General features: G+C 37.9%; 1 protein-coding gene across 1 annotated transcript in view; it reads right to left on the reverse strand.

Annotated features, from left to right (window-relative positions):
• Positions 1 to 20,309, reverse strand: part of EYS (EGF-like photoreceptor maintenance factor) — a 730,244-nt gene that overhangs the window by 65,507 nt on the left and 644,428 nt on the right. The window contains exon 13 of the mRNA XM_077769091.1: positions 2,075 to 2,257. Coding sequence (XP_077625217.1) covers positions 2,075 to 2,257 — 183 coding nt within the window. The remainder of the gene's footprint in view (positions 1 to 2,074; positions 2,258 to 20,309) is intronic.

The raw sequence follows: 20,309 nt of genomic DNA on the forward strand, positions 1-20,309 counted from the left end.
GCTATGGGGAAAATGGGAAAGAAAAAAAAGTCTTAAAAAAAAAAAAAAAAAAAAAAAAAAAAAAAAGAAGATGGCTTCTGAACTGGAAACCCCCAAGAATGGTTACTTTTTAAAACCTTTGTGCAACTGTGTTGTTGTCTTACTTATCATACAATTATCTATTTTTATGGTGGTTCTTTTATTCATTCATTCAATACTGCTTATGTGTCAGCCAGTATGCTAAGTGTGGGTCTCTGTCCACACAGAGCTCCCATTGTAAGTAGTGGAGACTGACAAAAATAAACTATCTAAAAAACAGAGAAAAGAATTACAAACTGAGGTATAGGCTTTGAAGGAAATACGCAAGAAGCTGGGTTACAGGATAACGTGGATGCAGTGTGATAATATCTACTGTTGTGAAGGTGGTCGGGGAAGGCCTCCCTGAGAAAATAGAAACTGTCATCTTTACCGAGTCCAATTCTATTGTAAAAGCTTTTCTTGTATCAACTATGTTAATCCTCACAACTCCATTGGAGAATCTGCCATTACTAAACCCATATGAAAAGTGAGGAAACTGAGGCACAGAGACATTAAGCAACTTGACGCATAATTCATAAGTGGAGGAGACTGGATCCAAGTCTACATGTCCAGGCCCCACAAGCTGCTCAGAGCTGCTCCCTGTCAAGGCAGAGGAAAAAGCTGGCATAAAGTCTCTGAGACAGGCAAGTACTTGATGGTTTAGGTGCTGGGGGAAGATCTACAGGAGAGGAGTGAAGAGATGGAGAGAGCTTGAGGCTGGAGACAGAGACAGGGGCCTGATCCTGAAGGCCTTCTGAGAACAGGGTAAGGAGGTATAGATTACTTTCTAAATTCAGTGGAAAGTCACAGGTGGGTTTTAACCAAGGTTTTTAAAAAAAATAACTCTTTTGTTTAAAAGAGTGCAACTCTTTTGAAGAGTGCAAATCAGAGAATGGACTACAGGCAGGGAGCACTGGTTAGGAGGAGGTCATACAGTTTGGCAGTAGAGGCGGGTATGACTTGAACAGACTTGGGACGTGGAATGAACAGCACTTCACATGACAGAGAGCCCCCCCCGCATCCTCCCAGAAGTGGCTGAAGGCGGACGCATCACCCATCACCTGGGGTGTGGGCTCCTTTCAGTCATGTGTTAACACAGAGACCAGTATTCAGCATTAGAGACAGTCACTGAAAGAGCTGGAAAGAACAGAATGTGGGTGGCTCAGCTGGTTGAGTGTCTGACTTCCACTCAGGTCATGAGGTTTGTAGGTTTGAGCCCTGTGTCAGATCCTCTGTCACCCTCTCTCTGCCCTTTCCCCGCTCTTCCTCTCAAAAATAAACATTAAAAAAAAAAGAGAACAGAATATGTTATTTACCCTAGCACAATAGAACCACTGATGGTTGAGAGAGAGGTCTTTTTTGGGTGTAATATGTTGATTTCACAGATGAGAATACTGAACTAGACAAGGTAGGTGCTTGATTGCTTAACTAGTTAGCTGCTGACTTGGGAGTAAATTATATGTATTTTTCCTTGATCCCACAAATGTATAACCAGTTTCTACTTAAGACAGACAAATTTAACTTATAAGTTGATTTCCCACCAATTCTAGGGCATTGGAGTACTTTATTACAGGCCAAGCACTTTAAGTATTTACTTCTTTAACTTGGAATGGTTTCCTTTGAGGGCATATTCCCATTTCACAACACATGGTGAAACGATGTTCTTTCTGAGCATTTCCCTTCCCTCCTTATGTATGGAAAAGAAAGAAACAGAGGCAAGGACAAATCAATAAGCTCACCTCTCACGTGACTTATTCACCTTCTCTACCCTCATGTTTGCCTGTAGGAATTCTTGCCCTTGATTATAAGAAGTAGCCCTGGTGTGAACAGGCTTCAGAAGGGGTCAGGGAACTTCTGAACACAGGATTACAAGGAGCGTGCTCGAGGCAGAAAACAGGAGGAGGCTGCATTTAGGCAAATGTCTCCTTCATCCACAGCCAATTAGAGTATCCCTGAAGAATTTCTAACGTATTCCTTAAGGAGCTAAGCAAGTCCTAGAGGGTTCAATTAATCTTACCGTTGCCCTTCTGTCCGGTGAAAAATATTAAGTTATTTTGCAGTGCTGAGTGATTATTTGCCAGCTGAAACTTCAAGCGGAATTCATAATCGAAGCTGATGTCTGGGATCCGTGAATAAGCCAGGAATGAAGTGTATCCAAAGGCATCTGTACCACTGAACCTGGGCTGAGTAATATTAATAGCTGTGGAAAAATCCAAACCAAATAGTTAAAATAAACCTGCACGTGTACTTGTAAAAGGAGGGCAATGTTTTGCTGATGCATCTGGCCAGATAGGCTGTTTACTATCACATTAACTAGACTTAAGTGCCCTTCAGCATTGAGCAAGTAAGTGACTCAATGGGGAATTTCAAAACCAGAACAAAGGAAGTGCACTGTTTTGAGATCCTGTATATAACCCCTTACCTTACACTGCCTTTCTACATAATGAAGAATTTACCTAAAAAGCAAAGCCCTATATTGTGAAGAGTAATTTTAGAAATAAAAAAGATCGCTGGCAGCCAAAGTGTGTGCCCAGGTGCTTTGTAAATACGACTTGGCGTTCAAACACCGGCTATGACTTAGACAGGAATTCACAGCTTGACACGAGCTGTGCTTTTCTAATCCTGTCCTTCTGTAAGAGACAAAGCCGTAGGTCAGAGCAGGAAAGGCAAGACTGATGGAAACAGATCAGTTTCCATCACCATATTGTGAGTGCCCAGATCTTTTAAGTAGAAATCTTTGTTTAAAAGAATATGTTTATTCTTGGGGCGCCTGGGTGGCTTGGTCGGTTAAGCGTCCGACTTTNTATGTTTATTCTTACTCTGTTAAGATGCCAGTTAAAAAATGAAAGCGTGGATTCAAGTAGGACTAAAGCTGTAGGGAGATTCGGTAGAAACAGGAAATGGTTAAATGTAAAGTTGAAGAGCCAGTGTGGACAAAACAGAATTTAATTGAGAGGTACTGCTAGCCAGCTAGGCTCTTTTTGTCCTGCCTCTGATCTTCTCCTTTCCAATTTTGCTCTGTTATTGCTCTATTTTGTTTGTAAATAGTCCTAACTGGCTTTTATTTTATTTCCCCACTCCAAGAGGACTACAGGAAACAGAAAGGGACTTTTGACCCCCATCCCTGTCTGCTAGGGATGGTATTCCCAGATTAAAAGATGTTCCTGGGATCTAATTTTATTAGTTTGAGACAGCTTGATACAGGGGAGAACTGCTTGTTTTGAATACCTTATATTGTTCCTTTCTCAAGAAATATTGGCTCTCCTGGGAAGTTGTACAACTAGAAGTTTTATAAGCCTTAAGAGATAATCTCACTCTGGTACCTAATGCTTAAAACAAAAGATCTTGTATATCTGGTTATAATTGTTTATACAACAAATGACTGTACTATCCTGAGAAAAGTGATTCTACTTATCAGAGGCTTTTATTTCTGTTTGTTTCATATAACTATTCAAGCAGAGTAATGTGTGGAATCAGTCGAGTAAGGTTTTGTCAAAATCTTATCAGTTTTTTCCTTGGCATGCATGGCCTACGATGTTTTTTCTTCTCAAAACTCATCAGAACCTGAAGCACGAATTTGAGATATACCACTTCTTATATTTATTTTTTACCTGATGAAATAATGTATGGTTTGTATTCCAGAGACAATAAAGCTGTTTCTATTGGGGATTTTGCTTGCAGTAGTACTCTAGGTATAATAGTTGAAGGAAATGAAATGTACTGGCATTGAAACAAAATAAAGAACTAACAGAGTTTTGATGTTGCCACTAAAAACAATAGAATTCAACTACATTTCATACTAAAATAGAGGAATTTTGTTTTTTTTTAGGAAGGACTTTTTTAAAAAAACATTTCTTGTTAATAATTTACAACTGGGTCTACTTAAAGGTTTAGTACATTTAGGTTAGATTGAGAGATATACATCTCATAGACACTTCACTGTTGGATGCTGTGCTAGATGCTGGCAACACAAAGATAATAAAGCAAGATCTCAAACCCCAAGAAACTAGTGTGTGGTCAATTAATGTATCCAAATGAACTGGATGGAAAGTTGAGTTGAAAGATGATGAGCAGCAATTTACCTGGTAGATAAAAAAAGGAAAGATCCTTTCAGGTAGAAAGAACAGCATGTTTCCAGGCGGGGAGACCCAACCAGCATGTCATAGTCAAGGAACTCATGGAGTGTCCAATTGTCCAAGAATGAAGTACAAAGAGGAAAAGTAGAAGTGAATGTAATGAGATAGTCAGACAGGGATCAAATTATGAAGAGCTTGATATTTTCTCTATAATCTTTGAGTGGTTGGGTGCTGGTCAGAGTTGCCTTTTAGAAATGTCATCTAGTGATGAAATATGAAGGTTGAAGTAGATGGAGGGAGCTGGAGAACCAAACTTGGTTAAGAATGAAATTAGGACTGGGGCACCTGGGTGGCTCAGTCAGTTAAGTGCCTGACTTTGGCTCAGGTCATGATCTCACAGTTTGTGGGTTTGAGCCCTGCATCAGGCTCTGTACTGACAGCTCACAGCCTGGAGCCTGTTTCGGATTCTGTGTCTTCCTCTTTCTCTCTCCCCTCGCCTTCCCCAGCTCACGCTCTGTCTCTCTCTTTCAAAAATAAATAAATGTTAAAAAAAGTTTTAAAAAAGAACGAAATTAGGACTCTGATGATACCAAGAAATCTAACATTATCTAATCTAATGAGTTAAGCTTATACTGAGTTGTAAATGTGAGGAAGTTAACGGGTCACTCAAGGAATGAGGTAATGTGTGATATTTATATAGTGAATAGAAATGTGACACCATTTCATACAATGGAAAAGAAGTATAATGTATACTGAAGACTGAGGATAACCGTGCCCACAGGAATGGATCTGTCAGGGCATTTCTTAGTCTATTGCTACACTGTTGAATAATGCAGCAACTCACCACATGTGGCTGCTGAGCACCTGAATTCTGGCTCAGCTGACTGAGATGGGCTTAGTATAGAGAAAAGAATGTGAAATATCTTATTAATAACATTTTAAATGCATTAGATATTGGGTTAAATAAAATGTATTATTAAAATGAATTTCATCGGTCTCTTTTTACTTTTAAAAATGTGGCTACTAAAAAACAAAATCACAGAGGCAGCTCCCATTTGACTAGATAGCAGTGCAGAGAGAACCACGGTCTCTAGGTAGGTAAACTGTTTCTCTAAACCGTAAGTTGTGACTTACTTCAAGGTGCTTTGTCTTTTGGCAACTCAGAGCCTGTGAAAAGACAGGGCTTCTAAGGGTGAGAATAGGAATCAGGACAAGGGGCCAAGGAATGTCTAGCCCACTTGTGAAGAGTCCCCTGTGTCCTCACGCACACTGTCTCCATTTTGCTTGATCAGGCAGGAGAACACAGAGGGACCCAGATTAGAGAAAGAGGATTTTCAGCTTTACAAATGATTCTTTCCAGTTGTTGAAAGTAAGGCCTTTATGATCTTCAACCAGGCAACATTTGGTTAATTTGATTACTCTATTACACAAATTCCCAGATCAGACTTCTAGAAGTGTCAGTCGTCATCAAATCAGTAAATTGAACAGATTGTAATGAGAATATTTTAGGGCTATTAAATGACTTTTTTTCTTTTGTAATCCCTAGTTGCCTCACGGTCTCCATATGTGAACTTCTGCAGTCTTTTTTCTTCAGTTCTTTTAAAGTTACAGCAAGAGATTGGGACCATGAGGAAGGAAGAGGGATGCTGGGATTTGAGCTAAATATGAATTATTTAGTGTGTGGAAGAATGGAGCAAAATCACTAACAGCAGACTGGGACATTTTAGGCAGTCAGAAAGTCTTATGTATCTCAACATCACCTAGGGTCATTAAAAATTCTACAAACCTTCAATGATGGGAAAATGTCATAATCTTTCTTATAATATAACGTTTGGTTGTAAGCTCAGCATAGAATCTTTGCCCAAGATAATTACATTATGCTTACAGAATACGTTTCAGCAAAAATTACCACAATAAAAGGGTATAAACTTCTGTCTTCTAGAAAATTTGCCATGGCAAAATTTTCTCACTCCCAATCAGGACAGAGAAATAACACATTGTTGTCTCGAATGTAACAATATTTTTCTCTCTTTTTTAAATGTTTATTTTAGAGAGAGAGACAGCATGAGTCGGGGAGGGGCAGAGAGAGAGAGAGAGAGAGAGAGGAGGAGAGGGGATTCCATGTGGGCTCCTCACTGACAGCAGAGAGCCCCATGTGGGGCTTGAAATCACAAACTGTGAGATCATGACCTGAGCCTAAGTCAGACGCTCAATGGCGCCCCTGTATTTTTTTCTTTAAAAAATATTTTGTCGTTAGTCCTTAATCTGAATTACCAATGCTTTATGCATAGAAGTGACCAAGATGAGCTACGGGAAAGTGGGAAAAAGGCTCAGATTGCAGAATACCTTTTCAACTCTGCAATCAGTATTGCCTTCTGAAGCCCACTGCCTGGCAGTGACACATGACATACTAAGGTCACCTCACATTTTGAGGAGAGGCCGCTGGAGGCAGCCAGCTCAGACTTGATTTTGGATTTCCTCACTTTCTATTTAAATTTTGGCACATTAACTTCTCTGTTTTAGTTTCTTTGTCTTTAAAATGAGGTTAGTTAAGAGTGGCCAAACTTTGTGTGAAGAATGAGAAAAGCATGTGGTTTTAAGAAACACATCTGAGCTAACCGCAAATCTTGGGAAGGTGAGCCTCTAGTGCATGCTCTGCCATGCTTCGACATTTTCCCAGTCAAGTCTCTAAGGCAGCTAATTTACACCTCTTCTCCCGCCTCTAACATCTAATACTCATCGTCTCTCAATTAATGATCCTGCTTCTTATTTCACTGAGAAAAATAAACGAAGAACAGAGAACTACCCCATCAAATCCTCCCCACCTCAAATCTTTCATTTTAATCCATGTGTTCTGCCTTCTTTCTGGTTACAAAGCTGACTGCTTGGATTTTGAATCCACCCTTCATTGACTCAAAGACATTGTTTCAGCAATTCTTTCCCATTTCCCAGGAGACACCAAATTCTTCTTTATTGAATCAAATATACTAAAATATCTCCATCTGAAGAAGCCTCTTTCTTCAACTCCACATTCCTCAGAAAGACAACTACTCCTTGTTTTTCTGCTCATCATTCTAATAAGACTCCTCTAAAGAGCATCTGTGTTGACTTCTTCTCTTTCTTTTTCATTTCTTTCTTTTTTCCTCTCTTATTATCCATTCACTCTTGATTTCATTCCAGTCAGATTAGCATCTCTCATTCCTTTAAAATTTCTTACGTGAAGATCACCAGTGACCACCATTTTTTACATTTAGTGCCAATTCTCTGTTTCTTTCTTATTCAGTGTCTCAGGAGCAGTTGACATTGTTGATTATTTCTTTGTCTTGAAATGCTTTCACCTTTCCTCCCAACCACATTTCTTCCCCAGTCTTCTCTGTCTTTGTTCAGAACGAAAACTAGTCATAATCTAAATTGTTTCTGTCACTGCCACACCAACCAGTTGACTGGAAAATCCTGTTTATTTTCAAACTATGTCCTCACTACATCTCACCACCTCCATCAATGTCAACAAAGTCTACCATACTATTTGCTGTAGCCTGGATGACTATTTGCTTCTTAACTGGTCTCCTTTGCCACCTTTCTCCCCACACAGTCTCCTTTTCATATTGTAGCTAGTGTGGACTTTTAAATATTAATTGCACACTAAAAGCCCTCTAGTGTTGTCACTTGAATTTTGAATTAAAAAAAACCAACTCTTTAACGTAGCCTCAAATTCCCAGCCTCCAAATTTATTTATACCCATTTCTTTTTGCTCATTTTGCTCCCGCCTTACTAACCACTTTGTGTTTCTTAAGCAAACCAAACATGCTTCCAGCTCAGGGCTTCTGCTCCTCTAGTTTCCAATGCCTGGAACATATTCTCCCCCCAAAGATACATAGCTTGCTCCCTCACTTCCTTCAAGACTCTGTATAAGTATCCTCTCTTCACAGGGGTCTTCTTTGAGAATCCTATTAAACTACTAATTCCCCCCACCCTTATCGCTCTGCTTACTATAGCCTAATTACATAATACACTATTTGTTTATTTTTTACTGTTTCTTTCCCCAATCAGATGGTAGGGTTCATCAGGGCAGAGAGCTTGCCTGTCCTTTGTCAGTCCCAGGGTGTACAACAGTGCTGGGCTTAACTGGGTATGAGATACATACATCCTTATCAAATGGTTGGGAAAGGGCTTAGCATGGTGTTGAGAAAATAGTGACACTGATATGCTATTTTCTGCTGTTACTGTTTATTTAATAATTTAATTGTTATGTCTTATGTCGTTAAAGAAAGAATTGGATCTGTTGGAATACAAACGGAATTTCTATACCATCACCAATGGTAACCATTGCTTCTTTGAATTCTTTTTTTCGCATTTTCTAGTCATTTGTTTCTAACGATTGAGACTATTTCTGGAGTTTTGCAAAGATATTAGAATCTTAATTCTTCAAGTGTGGGCAAAAAGTCAAATAATATATTCCATACTGAAAATCAAGAAGGAGGCTCCAAACTTCAAAATCAGTTGTTTTTCATAACTAAGTTGAATAAACATAACTACAATCTCATAATTTTTTTTCTTTTGAGATTGCTTTATGTTTAATACTTGTAATACTGTCCTTTGAACTTATAAGATAAAAATACTAATTATGTTTCTTGGAGCAATTGAAAGTTTTTGACAGAAATGTTTGACTTTTACATAACAAAATATCTGTGTGACTCCCTCACAATCTTGTTTAAAACTTTACAAAGTGGGACTTGAGAAAAGTTCCTTAAGTTTATTAAAGAATTCCTGAAAACATACAGTGTTTTCAGGATAAACTGTCATGTCTAAATCTACTTTTCTAAAATAAAGCTCCTTGTGTTAGTTGTATACAAATACAAAAGACAAAAAGAAAACCAAATAAAGCTGTGGTTGATATTTACTTGGCTTATGTTTTCTGTATGGGCTGTTGTAGATAACCTTTAGCAGACTGGACACCAGGGAGCGCTGAGCTAGTGGAAATGCAATTCAGTTCTTCCTCCTCTATTATGTATTTTAATGAAGCAAGCAGATGGTAGATGGATTTTCCCCTGGAAACTGCTGATTTTGAAAGACTTCGGTACGCCAGTTTTGCAAGCATGGTGTTTAGCAGCATAGACTACTTCAAAATATACATTTAACATTGCCAGGAAAAAATTCATATACCCTTAGGCAGATGGATACAGTTGCAAAAATACAAATCTACTGCTTGCCTCTCCAGCTTTGTTCTGTAGATTTGGGTGTAAACATTTTTCTTCTCTCTTTGTTCTTAACCTCTTCTTAGTAAGACAGCAACAGATTTAGCTCCATATCCTGCATAAGTAATATTAGGGTATAAAACCATATACATGATCGCTCTGGTTTCTATTTCTGTTGTTGAATAAACTCCTTGTCAAGTATGCTTCCACACTGTTTAACATTTAGAAATAAAAAAGTGGTAACCTACAAATGTGATTTTCATGTAAAGAGAAGAGAAAATTAAGTCTCTTCTGACATGCTATTAACAACAATGGGTGATGGTGACTTGTATAGGAAACATACGTTTACCTATTCTTTCTGAACTCAAGATAACACTCAATACCTGAATTAAATCAAGCTCTTTATTTAAATGGACATACAGTATTCAGCTCACCATCAAATAAAAACATGAAATAAATATCACTGGTTGATTGCCAATTCCTGCTCATACTAAATCATTCGAACATTCTGTGTATAAAATTCTACTATTCTCACTTCTCCATCTAATTGTTAGAGAAAATCTAAGAACAAACAGAATTTTACATAAAGATAGGAAAACTGATGAAAATGTGGAGCATCATTATTTCTACCAGCAAAAGAAATGGTAAATGATCAGAATCCAAAGCAGCATATTCTTTTTCGATGCATAATTCTTAGAAACCAGTGCCATCTTCTGGCTTCTCAAAGTACTGCTTTCACTTCAAGCCAGATAAAGGTAGCATTTTTACAATACCATGAAGTGTCAAAGAGAAGAAAAATCTCAAAAAGATATGGGTCACACTGCAGATCTGCATTACAGTGTGTGGCATAAATGTTGACAATGCTATCAGGTATCATGTATCTACCGTTCACAGTACATAAACAATGCAGATTTGTACTGGATTAAATATGCTTTGTAGTTTATGGTGATAAATTAAAATTCTTAGATATTACACACTTGGAATATTTAGGAACTGATCAACTTGGAACACTTTTCTCATTCCTAATTCATGAATACCTTCATGTTAATGGATTTTTAATTAAGAAATTAAGAAACATTGAGGTTGGAGTGGGTTATCATTCAAGTTCAGTGGAAATTTTTAAATACGTTTTAATCTATTATTTTTTAAGCCATGGATATATAAACATATTTTTATATACTCCAAAGTAATAAAAATATAGCAATGATATTATCTACTATGTTCTAGTTGCTAGGTGCCCTCTCTGTATTATTTTATTTCTCATAGTGCCCCAATGAGATGTTCTTACTCTTATATTCCTATCTTATGAATGAAGAAACTGAGGTTCAGGGGTGAAGCCACACAGCTAAAAAATGGCAGTCAGGATTTGCATACCAACATATTTGCACTGCAAATGTGTTGGTGATGATCTTTCTTTCTAATGACGGCTGTGCTTTTTAATGATGGCTGGGATATTCATGACATTGGCTGATTAAAAGCTACTGGTAGATATTTATATTATTGAAGTTTGTACCCAAATGGACTTGCTACAAATTTATCTTATTTCCTTCCCCAAGTGTTGGGCAATGGACTCATGAAAACTGGTAGTAATCTTATATTCTCTCTTCCAGATTTAATAGAAATGTGAATACATTTAATTGCCTTGCAGGGTCAACCATTTAACTGGTACTCAAAATATATCAGTAAATTTATCAATAGATAAGTTTTGATAAGAGCTTAATTATTTTATAAGATATAGGGGATATAAGTGAAAAATAGTGGCTAAAAAGATCAGTATGTTTCTAAAAGTTTCTAAGCGTTTGAATGTTTGCACACACACACGTACACACACATTCCAGATAATTAACTATAATTTCCATTTTGTTTTGATATTTTGTAGAAACAGTTTAGGAGAAGCAAAGTCTAACAGGGACTCAACATAATAGGAATGACACAAGAGATTATTCCAAGTCATATTCCTAATAAAACAAAGGAAAATCAGCAGCCATAATTTGTGAGGCTTAAATTTTGTATAGGAGTATTATTTCTGAATGGAAAACATTCTGTTATATATAAAAGCCTCAAGACTTCATGTACTAATAGTGAGCAGATGTCTAATTCAAACTATAATGGTAATAACAAAACTACAAAAAAGGATTCGAAGATTAAGAATTAGAGACAGAGTATGCAAACAACAATCAGGAAATATAATGAAATAAAATATTTGTTATGGCATGAAATATCTGGAATAAAACTTTATTAGGTTTCTTAATGGTTACAGTCTACAGAAACCAATCCTGGCTATTCTAAGCAGGAAAGGACTTTAGGGGCAGGTGATAGGCTAGCTCATAGAATCAATGGGAAGACTAGAGAACCAGAGGGTAGAAATAGGCTGAAATAAAGGAATCTAGGCAGTTCAAACATAGCCAAATTTATACTGTGTGAACAGTGTCATCAGGATGCAGACACTGTCATCTCTGGGACTGGGGTCAGCTATGTGGCCACCTCAGCTACATATAATTTCTAAGTATCACTCTCTTTTTGGATGACTTTCCTAACATTTGAATCCTGGGGTGACTATCTCATTGGCTATCCTATGTCATGTGTGTGTAAACAAATAGGAAGGAAGTGCTATGTAGCCCAAACCAAAAACAAAACACAATAACAGATGGCTCTCAGAGACCTTTGGTTACCAACTGTCATTATGCATCCTTTTTCTAGTACTTATGTTTTCAATTAAAACTTCCTTCTATGACAAAGGAGCCAAGAATATACAATGAAGAAAGGACAGTTTCTTCAATAAATGGTGCTGGGGAACCTGGGCCACCACAGGCAAAAGAATGAAACTAGACCACTATCTTAACGCTGTACACAAAATCAAATCAAAATGGATTACATATTTGAATGTAAGACCAGAAACCATAAAGCACCTTGAAAGAACATAGATGGTAAATCCCTGGCATTGGTCTTGGTTGGCAGTGATTTTTTGGAATCGACACCAAAAGGAAAGGCAACAAAAGCAAAAACAAACAGTTGGGACTATAGCAAACTAAAAAGCTTCTGCACAACAAGGAAACTATCAGCAAAATAAAAAGGCAGCCTCTTAAATGGAAGAATATATTTGAAAATCGTGTATCTGACAAGGAGTTAATATCCAAAATACATAAAACTCATACAACACATGGGCAAAATAAATTTTTTCTGATTTAAAATTGGGCAGAGGATCTGAATAGGCATTTTTCCAAAGAAGACATACAAATGGCTAACAGGCACATAATAAGGTGCTCAACATCATTAACCAGGGAAATGCAAATCAATACCACAACGGCATATCACCTCACACCTCTTCTAACGGCTATTATCAGAAAGACAAGAAAGTATTGTCAAGGTTGTATAGAAATGGCAACTGTTGGTGGGAATACAAACTGGTGCAGCCACTATGAAAAACAAAATGGAGGTTTCTCAAAAAGTTAAAAATAAAACTGACCATATCATCCAGTAACTCTTCTGAGTATTTATCCAAAAAAAGTGAAAACACTAACTGAAAAAGATAAATGTACTCCCATATTCACTGCAGCATTGTTTGTAACAGCCAAGATTTAGAAACTAGCTAAATGCCCATCAATTAATGAATCAATGGATAAAGAAAATGATGAACAATGGAACATTATTCAGGCATTAGTAAGAAGGAAAAAATTGCCATTTGTGACAACACTGACAGACCTTGAGGGCATTAAGCTAAATGAAGTAAGGCAGACAGGGAAAGATAAACACTGTATGATCTCACTTTTGTCTGGAATCTAAAACAAACAAACAACCAAGCTTGTAAACACAAAGAACAGATTGGTAGTTGCCAGAGGTAGGGGAGGGGGAAAAATGTGTGAAGGGGGTTAAAAGGTATAAACTTCCAGTTATAGTCACAAGGATGTATTGCAGAGCATGATGACTATAGTTAAAATAATACTGTATTGTATATTTAAAAGTGCCAAGTGGTGCTGGGTGGCTCACTCGGTTAAGTGTCTGACTGTTGATTTCGGCTCAGGTCATGATCTCATGGTTCTTGAGTTTGAGCCCCATGTCAGGCTCTGCACTGACAGCACGGAGCTTGCTTTGGATTCTCTCTCTACCCCTCCGTTGTTCATGCTCACTTTCTCTCTCAAAATAAATAAATAAATAAGCTTAAAAAATAAAAAAAAGAAAGTTGATAAAAAGAGTAGATCTCAAAAGTTCTCATAAGAAAAAAATTTTGTGACTATGCATGGTGACAGACATTAATTAGACTTATTGTGATGATCATTTTGCAATATATAAAGATACAGAATCATTATACTCTACTCCTGAAACTAATATATGTCAATTATATTTCAATAAAAACAAAACAAGCAGAACAAAATAGAAACTTCCTTCTGATATAATACAATAATCCAATATATAATTTTTAAAAGTCACACTCTTTTCCAAAATGGAGTCTTTTTTTTTCCTCTCAACAATGCTGTAATAAAGGCATTATTATTATTATTTTTTACAAATAGTTTATAGTCAAGTTGGTTTCCATATAACACCCAGTGCTCATCCCCACAAGTGCCCTCCTCCATGCCCATCTCCCCCTTCTCCCCCCAACACCCATCAGTCCTCAGTTTGTTCTCAGCATTCAAGAGTCTCTCATGGTTTACCTCTCTCCCTTTCCCCCACCATTTCTCCCCTTCTTCTCCCCCATGGTCCTCAGCTAAGTTNTGGAGTCTTTTAAAAGTCTTTCCTTTTAAAAAATTTTTTCATTCATTCATTCATTCATTCATTCATTCATTTTTGAGAGAGAAAGAGAGAGACAGAATGCAGGGAAGGGGCAGAGAGAGGAGGAGACAGAGAATCCCCAGCAGGCTCCATGCTGTTAGCACAAATCCGATGTGGGCTCAAACCCACAAACTGTGAGATCATGATCTGAGCTGAAACCAAGAGTTGGACACTTAACCGACTGAGCCACCCAGGAACCCAAGAAGTCTTTTATTGCATTTTGTTCTGAGTCCAAGATCTCTGCATAGTGGGCATTTCTCCCCATTTTATGCTGTGACCTTGTCTTGTTATGTATGGATAATGTCTCAGCATTACTAAACCTAAGTACTTTACATAGAGACGGCAGCACATGATAGCTCTAATGATACATGTGAATTTTCTTGGTGACAAAAATCAAAGATACTGCTAATACTATTGTGGTTTGCTGCTTATCAGAGTCCACAAGAGGTAGTTCAAAGGAAGAACTTGATGTGGGTTGTTAATGACAATGGGGAATAGGAAAGACAAATGGGAGATGGTGAGGCCACCCAGACACTGCAACAGCAAACAGCTGAGAACAGCTGCATTACCGAGGCTGAAAGGACAAAGGGAAGACCTGGTATTTTATTTTATGTTTTTAATTAAAAAATTATTTTTAATGTTTTATTTATTTCTGAGAGAGAGAAAGAGAGACAGCATGAATGGGGGGAATCAGAGAGAGAGGAGACACAGAATCCGAAACAGGCTCCAGGCTCTGAGCTGGCTGTCAGCACAGAGTCCGATGCGAGGCCCGAACCCATGAACTGTGAGATCATGACCTGAGCCAAAGTCAGATGCTTAACCGACTGAGCCACCCAGGAGCCCCAAGACCTGGTGTTTTAAAAGCCCAGGAGCCAGATCACCTGCCTGGAGCTGGATTCTTGACTGGGGCTGCTCATCAGAACCTGGGACGATGGGTGGGGAGGCCTGGAACTGGTAGTGGGCATGGCTTCTGGCAGACAGGCCGCCTGAAGCAGGGAATGGAGATAAAGACAGTCAGTTTTCTCTTCCTTCTACTCTCTGCTCTTCTTCTTTTGGTAGGGAAATGGTAGTTTGCACATGTCTGAAACACGGATTTAGAGAAAACAGGCAGTCCAGTAAAGCCAATGGCAATGCTCCTCAGAATAACGTTTCCAGAATCATGAAGTAAAATACATAAAATCATAAAAGAAACCACCTTTTTGAAATATACTTCATAAAATATAACAACAACTTTGCAATAAAGTAAAATTATACTTCTTTCATAATGCATATGAATAACAAGATCTAGCAGCAGGTATAATAACTGCCACGATTTCAAATTGTGAGGAACACAGAAATATTTTACTACAGTATGTAACAAATTGTAATGTAATAAAAAGAGATCTGACTGTTCTCAGTGACAAAGCCACAGCTATTGCTGATACCCCTGTGGTCTGTTGCTGCCATTCATAGCTGAGAGTTTGTTAAATTTCTGCTGGTGTAGTAAAAAGATGTAACTATTTTTCCTCATCCACACTCACAGCTTTCTTGGAGAATCACTTGAATTCTGCCAGAAATTTCTGCACCTGTCAGCTAACTCTCCCACTTCCATGTTTGCTTAAATCTTCCCTTCTTATTGAGGCCTATCTGGTCCTACTTTGTCCACCATATTGAATTGTCCCTTTCCCCTGTGCAGCATAACTTTAAAAATGCTGCCTTGACCCAGTTTTGGGGCCCTGGTTCGAGGCTGGTGAGTCCCTTTCTAGAGAATCTAGAGAATCTACACTCCCAAACACTTCATTTGTTGGGCTCCAGACCACCACACATCATCCTAATCAGCTGGGGCCCGGTGCCAGACACAAGGAACAGGCACTATGCCCCAGAGCCCAAGAAGTTTTTCAAGTTAGCCAATCCACAGGGAGCCCTTGAAACCTAGCTCACCTCAGTTGCCACATATAAACTATAGTCTATAGCTCTGGCTTAGTGTTACTCGATCCCTAGGACAAAACCCAGCACGTGGCCCTGAGTAAAAACCTTCCTTCATTAAGTAGCCAAAAATTCCACCTTTCATCTATTCAACTGTGCTTCCATCAAAAAACAATCTTTAAATCTTATAGAACAACTTGATTCTTCCCTGGATTTTCCTTTCTCCCCTGTTCTTCTCTACTTTTTGTTTCATTTGTTTGTTTGCCCTTAGTACTCATTATCTTTTAGAGGTTCCCTAGAAGGTCTTACCCCACACTGGAATGAAAACTTTAAGGCAAGATTTCATTTTTTGTTTTCTGGTGTGTCCCAGGCACTCAGACAGTGCCTGACACATAACAGTCTCTCTATACACATGTACTGAATGAACACATGAATCACCTTCCCGTGCGTCTTGTGATCAGTCACTCTGGGCAACATCTTCAGTTGAAGGACAACAACCCATTTGTACATGAACAAGGTACATGAAAAGCCTGAAATGGGATGTGGCTGTTGTAGTTTCCAATTCAATGGGACCATTTACTGGGTCTCTTGGTAAGAGCTTTTCCCCTCTGGATGCCAAAAAGCTTCTAAGCTACTGGAGCTCAGGCTCACGGAGAGGCGAAAAGTTGTGAGTAGGTTTTCAGGGGTCATCACAAGAAGGACTACCCTTCTGTAACCCTGTAGTCTCTGAATCTGCAAAATATGGCTACAGAAGATACAGTTTTGTGCATCAGTTACAGTTTCAAAGTATACATGGCATCTTGCAAAATAGCATCATGCCAATGAAAGGTGGCCCAGGTGGTGCTGTCACAGACTATTTGCCATTCTAAAAAGCCAACAGCTAAAATAAACTATTGGGGCTATAGCAAAATAAAAAGCTTTTGCATAGTGAAGGAAATCATCAACAAAACAAAAAGGCAATCTACTGAATGGGAGAAGATATTTGCTAGTTATACTTCTGATAAGGGGTTAATACTCAAAATATATACAAAGCTTATATAATTCAACACCAAAAAAACCCCAAAACAAAACAAAAAACAAAACCAATCTGTTTAAGAAATCAGCAGAGGACCTAAACAGACATTTTTGGCCAAAAAACACATGAAAAGATGCTCAACATCAACATTCATTAAAGAAGTGCAAATTAATATCATAGTGAGACAGCACCTTATATCTGTCAGAATGGCTCAAATCAAAAAGGTAAGAATAAAAAAGTGTTGCCAAAAATGTGGAGAAAAAAGAACCCTTGTACACTGTTGGTAGCAATGTAAATTGGTACAACCCCTATGGGAAAAAGGTATGGAGGTTCCTCAAAAAATTAAAAATAGACGTACCATAAGATCCTATCATTCCACTACTGGGTATTACCTGAAGAAAATGAAAAGACAAATTTGAAAAGATTGTATGTTTGTCTACCATATTTAATTGCCCCTTACACACACACACACACACACACACCCCTATGTTTATTGCAGTATTATTTACAATAGCTAAGATATGGAAACAACTTAAGTATCCACTGACAGACAAATGGATAAGGAAGATGTGGTATATGTATACAATGAAATATTATGCAGGGGCACCTGGGTTGCTCAGTCAGTTAAGTGTTTGACTTTGGCTCAGGTCATGATCTCATGGTTCGTGAGTTCAAGCCCCACGTTGGGCTCTGTGTTGACAGAGTGGAGCCTGGAGCCTGTTGCAGTGTCTCCCTCTTTCTCTGCCCCCATGCCCGACTCTGTCTCTTTCTCTGTCAAAAATAAACATTTACAAGATTAAAAAAAGGAATATTATGCTGCTCTAAAAAGGATGGGATCATGCCATTTGAGACATCATAGATGGACCTAGAGGATATTATACTAAATGAAATAAGTCAGACTGAGAAAGACAAATACCACATAATTTCACTTATATGTGGAACCTGGAAAAACCAAATGACTAACAAACAAAAAGCAGAATCAGAGCTATAAATACAGAGAATAAATTGATGGTTGCCAGAGGAGAGAAGGGCAGTGGAATGAGCAAAATGGGTGAAGGGGAATGGGAGACACAGGCTTCCAGTATGGAATGAATAAGCCATAGGGATAAAAGGCACAGTATTAAGAACATAGTCAATGGTATTGTAACAGTGCTGAGCACAGCATAATGTATAAACTTATGGAATCCTTTCCACTACATTGTACACCTGCAACTAATGTAACATTTTATGTCACCTATACTTAAAAATAAAGCCAACTTTTGGATGGTAAGTTTCATAATAGGACCAGTATCTGTTTTTGATTTCTTTTCCTATATAAAAAAGTCCATTGATTAGAAGTAATGTCGCACAGAATAGCATGATATTTTAAGCTCTGTTGAATAAGTTTTTCAGTAGAAGTGCTGGAAGAAGCATGATGGGTAGAGCAAATAATCAGGATAATAGGACAAGTTTTTGCCATTACCACAATGTAATCAACTGGCCGCTGGTGGCCAGCTAGTCCCCTGTAAGCCCTGAGACTATATCAGGGCTCAGGATTGTCTGTAGCCACTGGGAAATGAAGATTCAGAAGTGCCACTTTTGAAGTCATTCTTTTTTTTTTAATTTTTTAAAATGTTTATTTATTTTCAAGAGAGAGACAGACAGACAGAGTGTGAGTTGGGGAGGAGCAGAGAGAGACAGAGAGAGAGAGAGAGAGACAGAGAATCTAAAAAAGGCTCCAGGCTCTAAGCTATCAGCACAGAGCCCGATGCAAGACTCAAATTCAGGTAATGGCAAGATCACAACCTAGGCCGAAATCGGACACTTAACTCACTGAGCCACCCAGGTGCCCCAAAGTCATTCTTATTGGGCAAAGTCCCACAGCCATTTCCATATGTGGACAGATTGTGTTCTAAATCTTCTAATAATTCAAATTTCTTCCATCAAAAAATATGTGTAGTTTTCTCACATCCCTTCCAGTTATAGATGGCATTGCTCTTTCTAAGTTTTGACAGTAGATATTACTTTTTTTTTTAATGTTTTATTTATTTCTAGGAGAGAGAGAGAGACAGCGTGAGCAGGGGAGGGTCAGAGAGAGAGGGAGTCACAGACTGAAACAGGCTCCAGACTCTGAGCTGGCAGTCAGCACAGGGCCCGACGCGGGGCTCGAACCCACGAACCGCGAGATCATGACCTAAGCGAAAGTCGGATGCTTAACCGACTAAGCCACCCAGGCACCCCAGGATCCCAACGCCCCACGTTGGGGGTAGAGTTTACTTAAAAAAATAAAAACTAATGGAGCTTGGGTGTTTCAGTGGGTTAAGCATCTGACTATTGATACTGGTTCAGGTTATGATCTCATGAGATCAAGCCCCATGTTGGGACCTGAGATGAGGGAAGCCTGCTTGGGATTCTTTCTTGCCCTCTCTCTCTGCCCCAGCCCTGCTTGCACACATTCACTCTTCCTCTCTTAAAATAAATAAACTTAAAAAAATAAAAATAAATAATTGTATTTTATTACTTTCCAAATGCTAACATAGTAATTAAACAATTATTTTTCACTCATTGGGTCAGTTTTGGTATTTATAGTTTGGTAGAAAAACATGCATTTTCTCTGAGTATTTTTTTTAAAGTTTATTTCTGAAAGAGAGAGAGAACATGAGCAGGGTGTGGGGGAGAGAGAGAGAGAGGGAAACAGACAGTCCCAAGCAAGCTCCATGCTGTCAGTGCAGAGCCCAGTCTGGGGCTTGATCCCATAAACTGAGATCATGACCTGAGCCAAAATCAAGAGTTGGATGCTTAACCAACTGAGACACCCAGGTGCCCTGCATTTTCTCTAAGTTTTAAAGGTGTTGGCAAGGGACATACAAATTTTATTCTTATTAATTTTTGTTCTTTTATCTATGATCATGTCACATTCTCATTCCTAATCCTATTTTTAACCTTTTAACTTTAATCACACTCTTGAGGAATTTTTTGGGTTTATAAAAAGTTAAGTTCTTTTATACTTTGTTTTATTTACATTTTATGTATTTTAGTTTAATCAATTCCTCTTTTCCCATTTATTTTTATTTCAATATTTTATATTTTAACATGGGCACTTACTCCCTATATTTTTAACTTTTGCTTTTAGTTCTATCTTATTTCTTTCAGCTTTCTCTTTTCCTTTTATATTATTTTTCTTATTCTTAAAAATTTTTAATATTAAAAATTAAATATAATTTTATATTAATCTTATTTATTACTATTATTAAATGATAATTATTTCATAGTAATTTTATTTATTGATGTTTCATATTAATATTACTTAAA

Source organism: Crocuta crocuta, unplaced genomic scaffold, assembly GCF_008692635.1.
Source record: "Crocuta crocuta isolate KB4526 unplaced genomic scaffold, BGI_CrCroc_1.0 scaffold205, whole genome shotgun sequence".
NCBI lineage: Eukaryota > Metazoa > Chordata > Mammalia > Carnivora > Hyaenidae > Crocuta > Crocuta crocuta.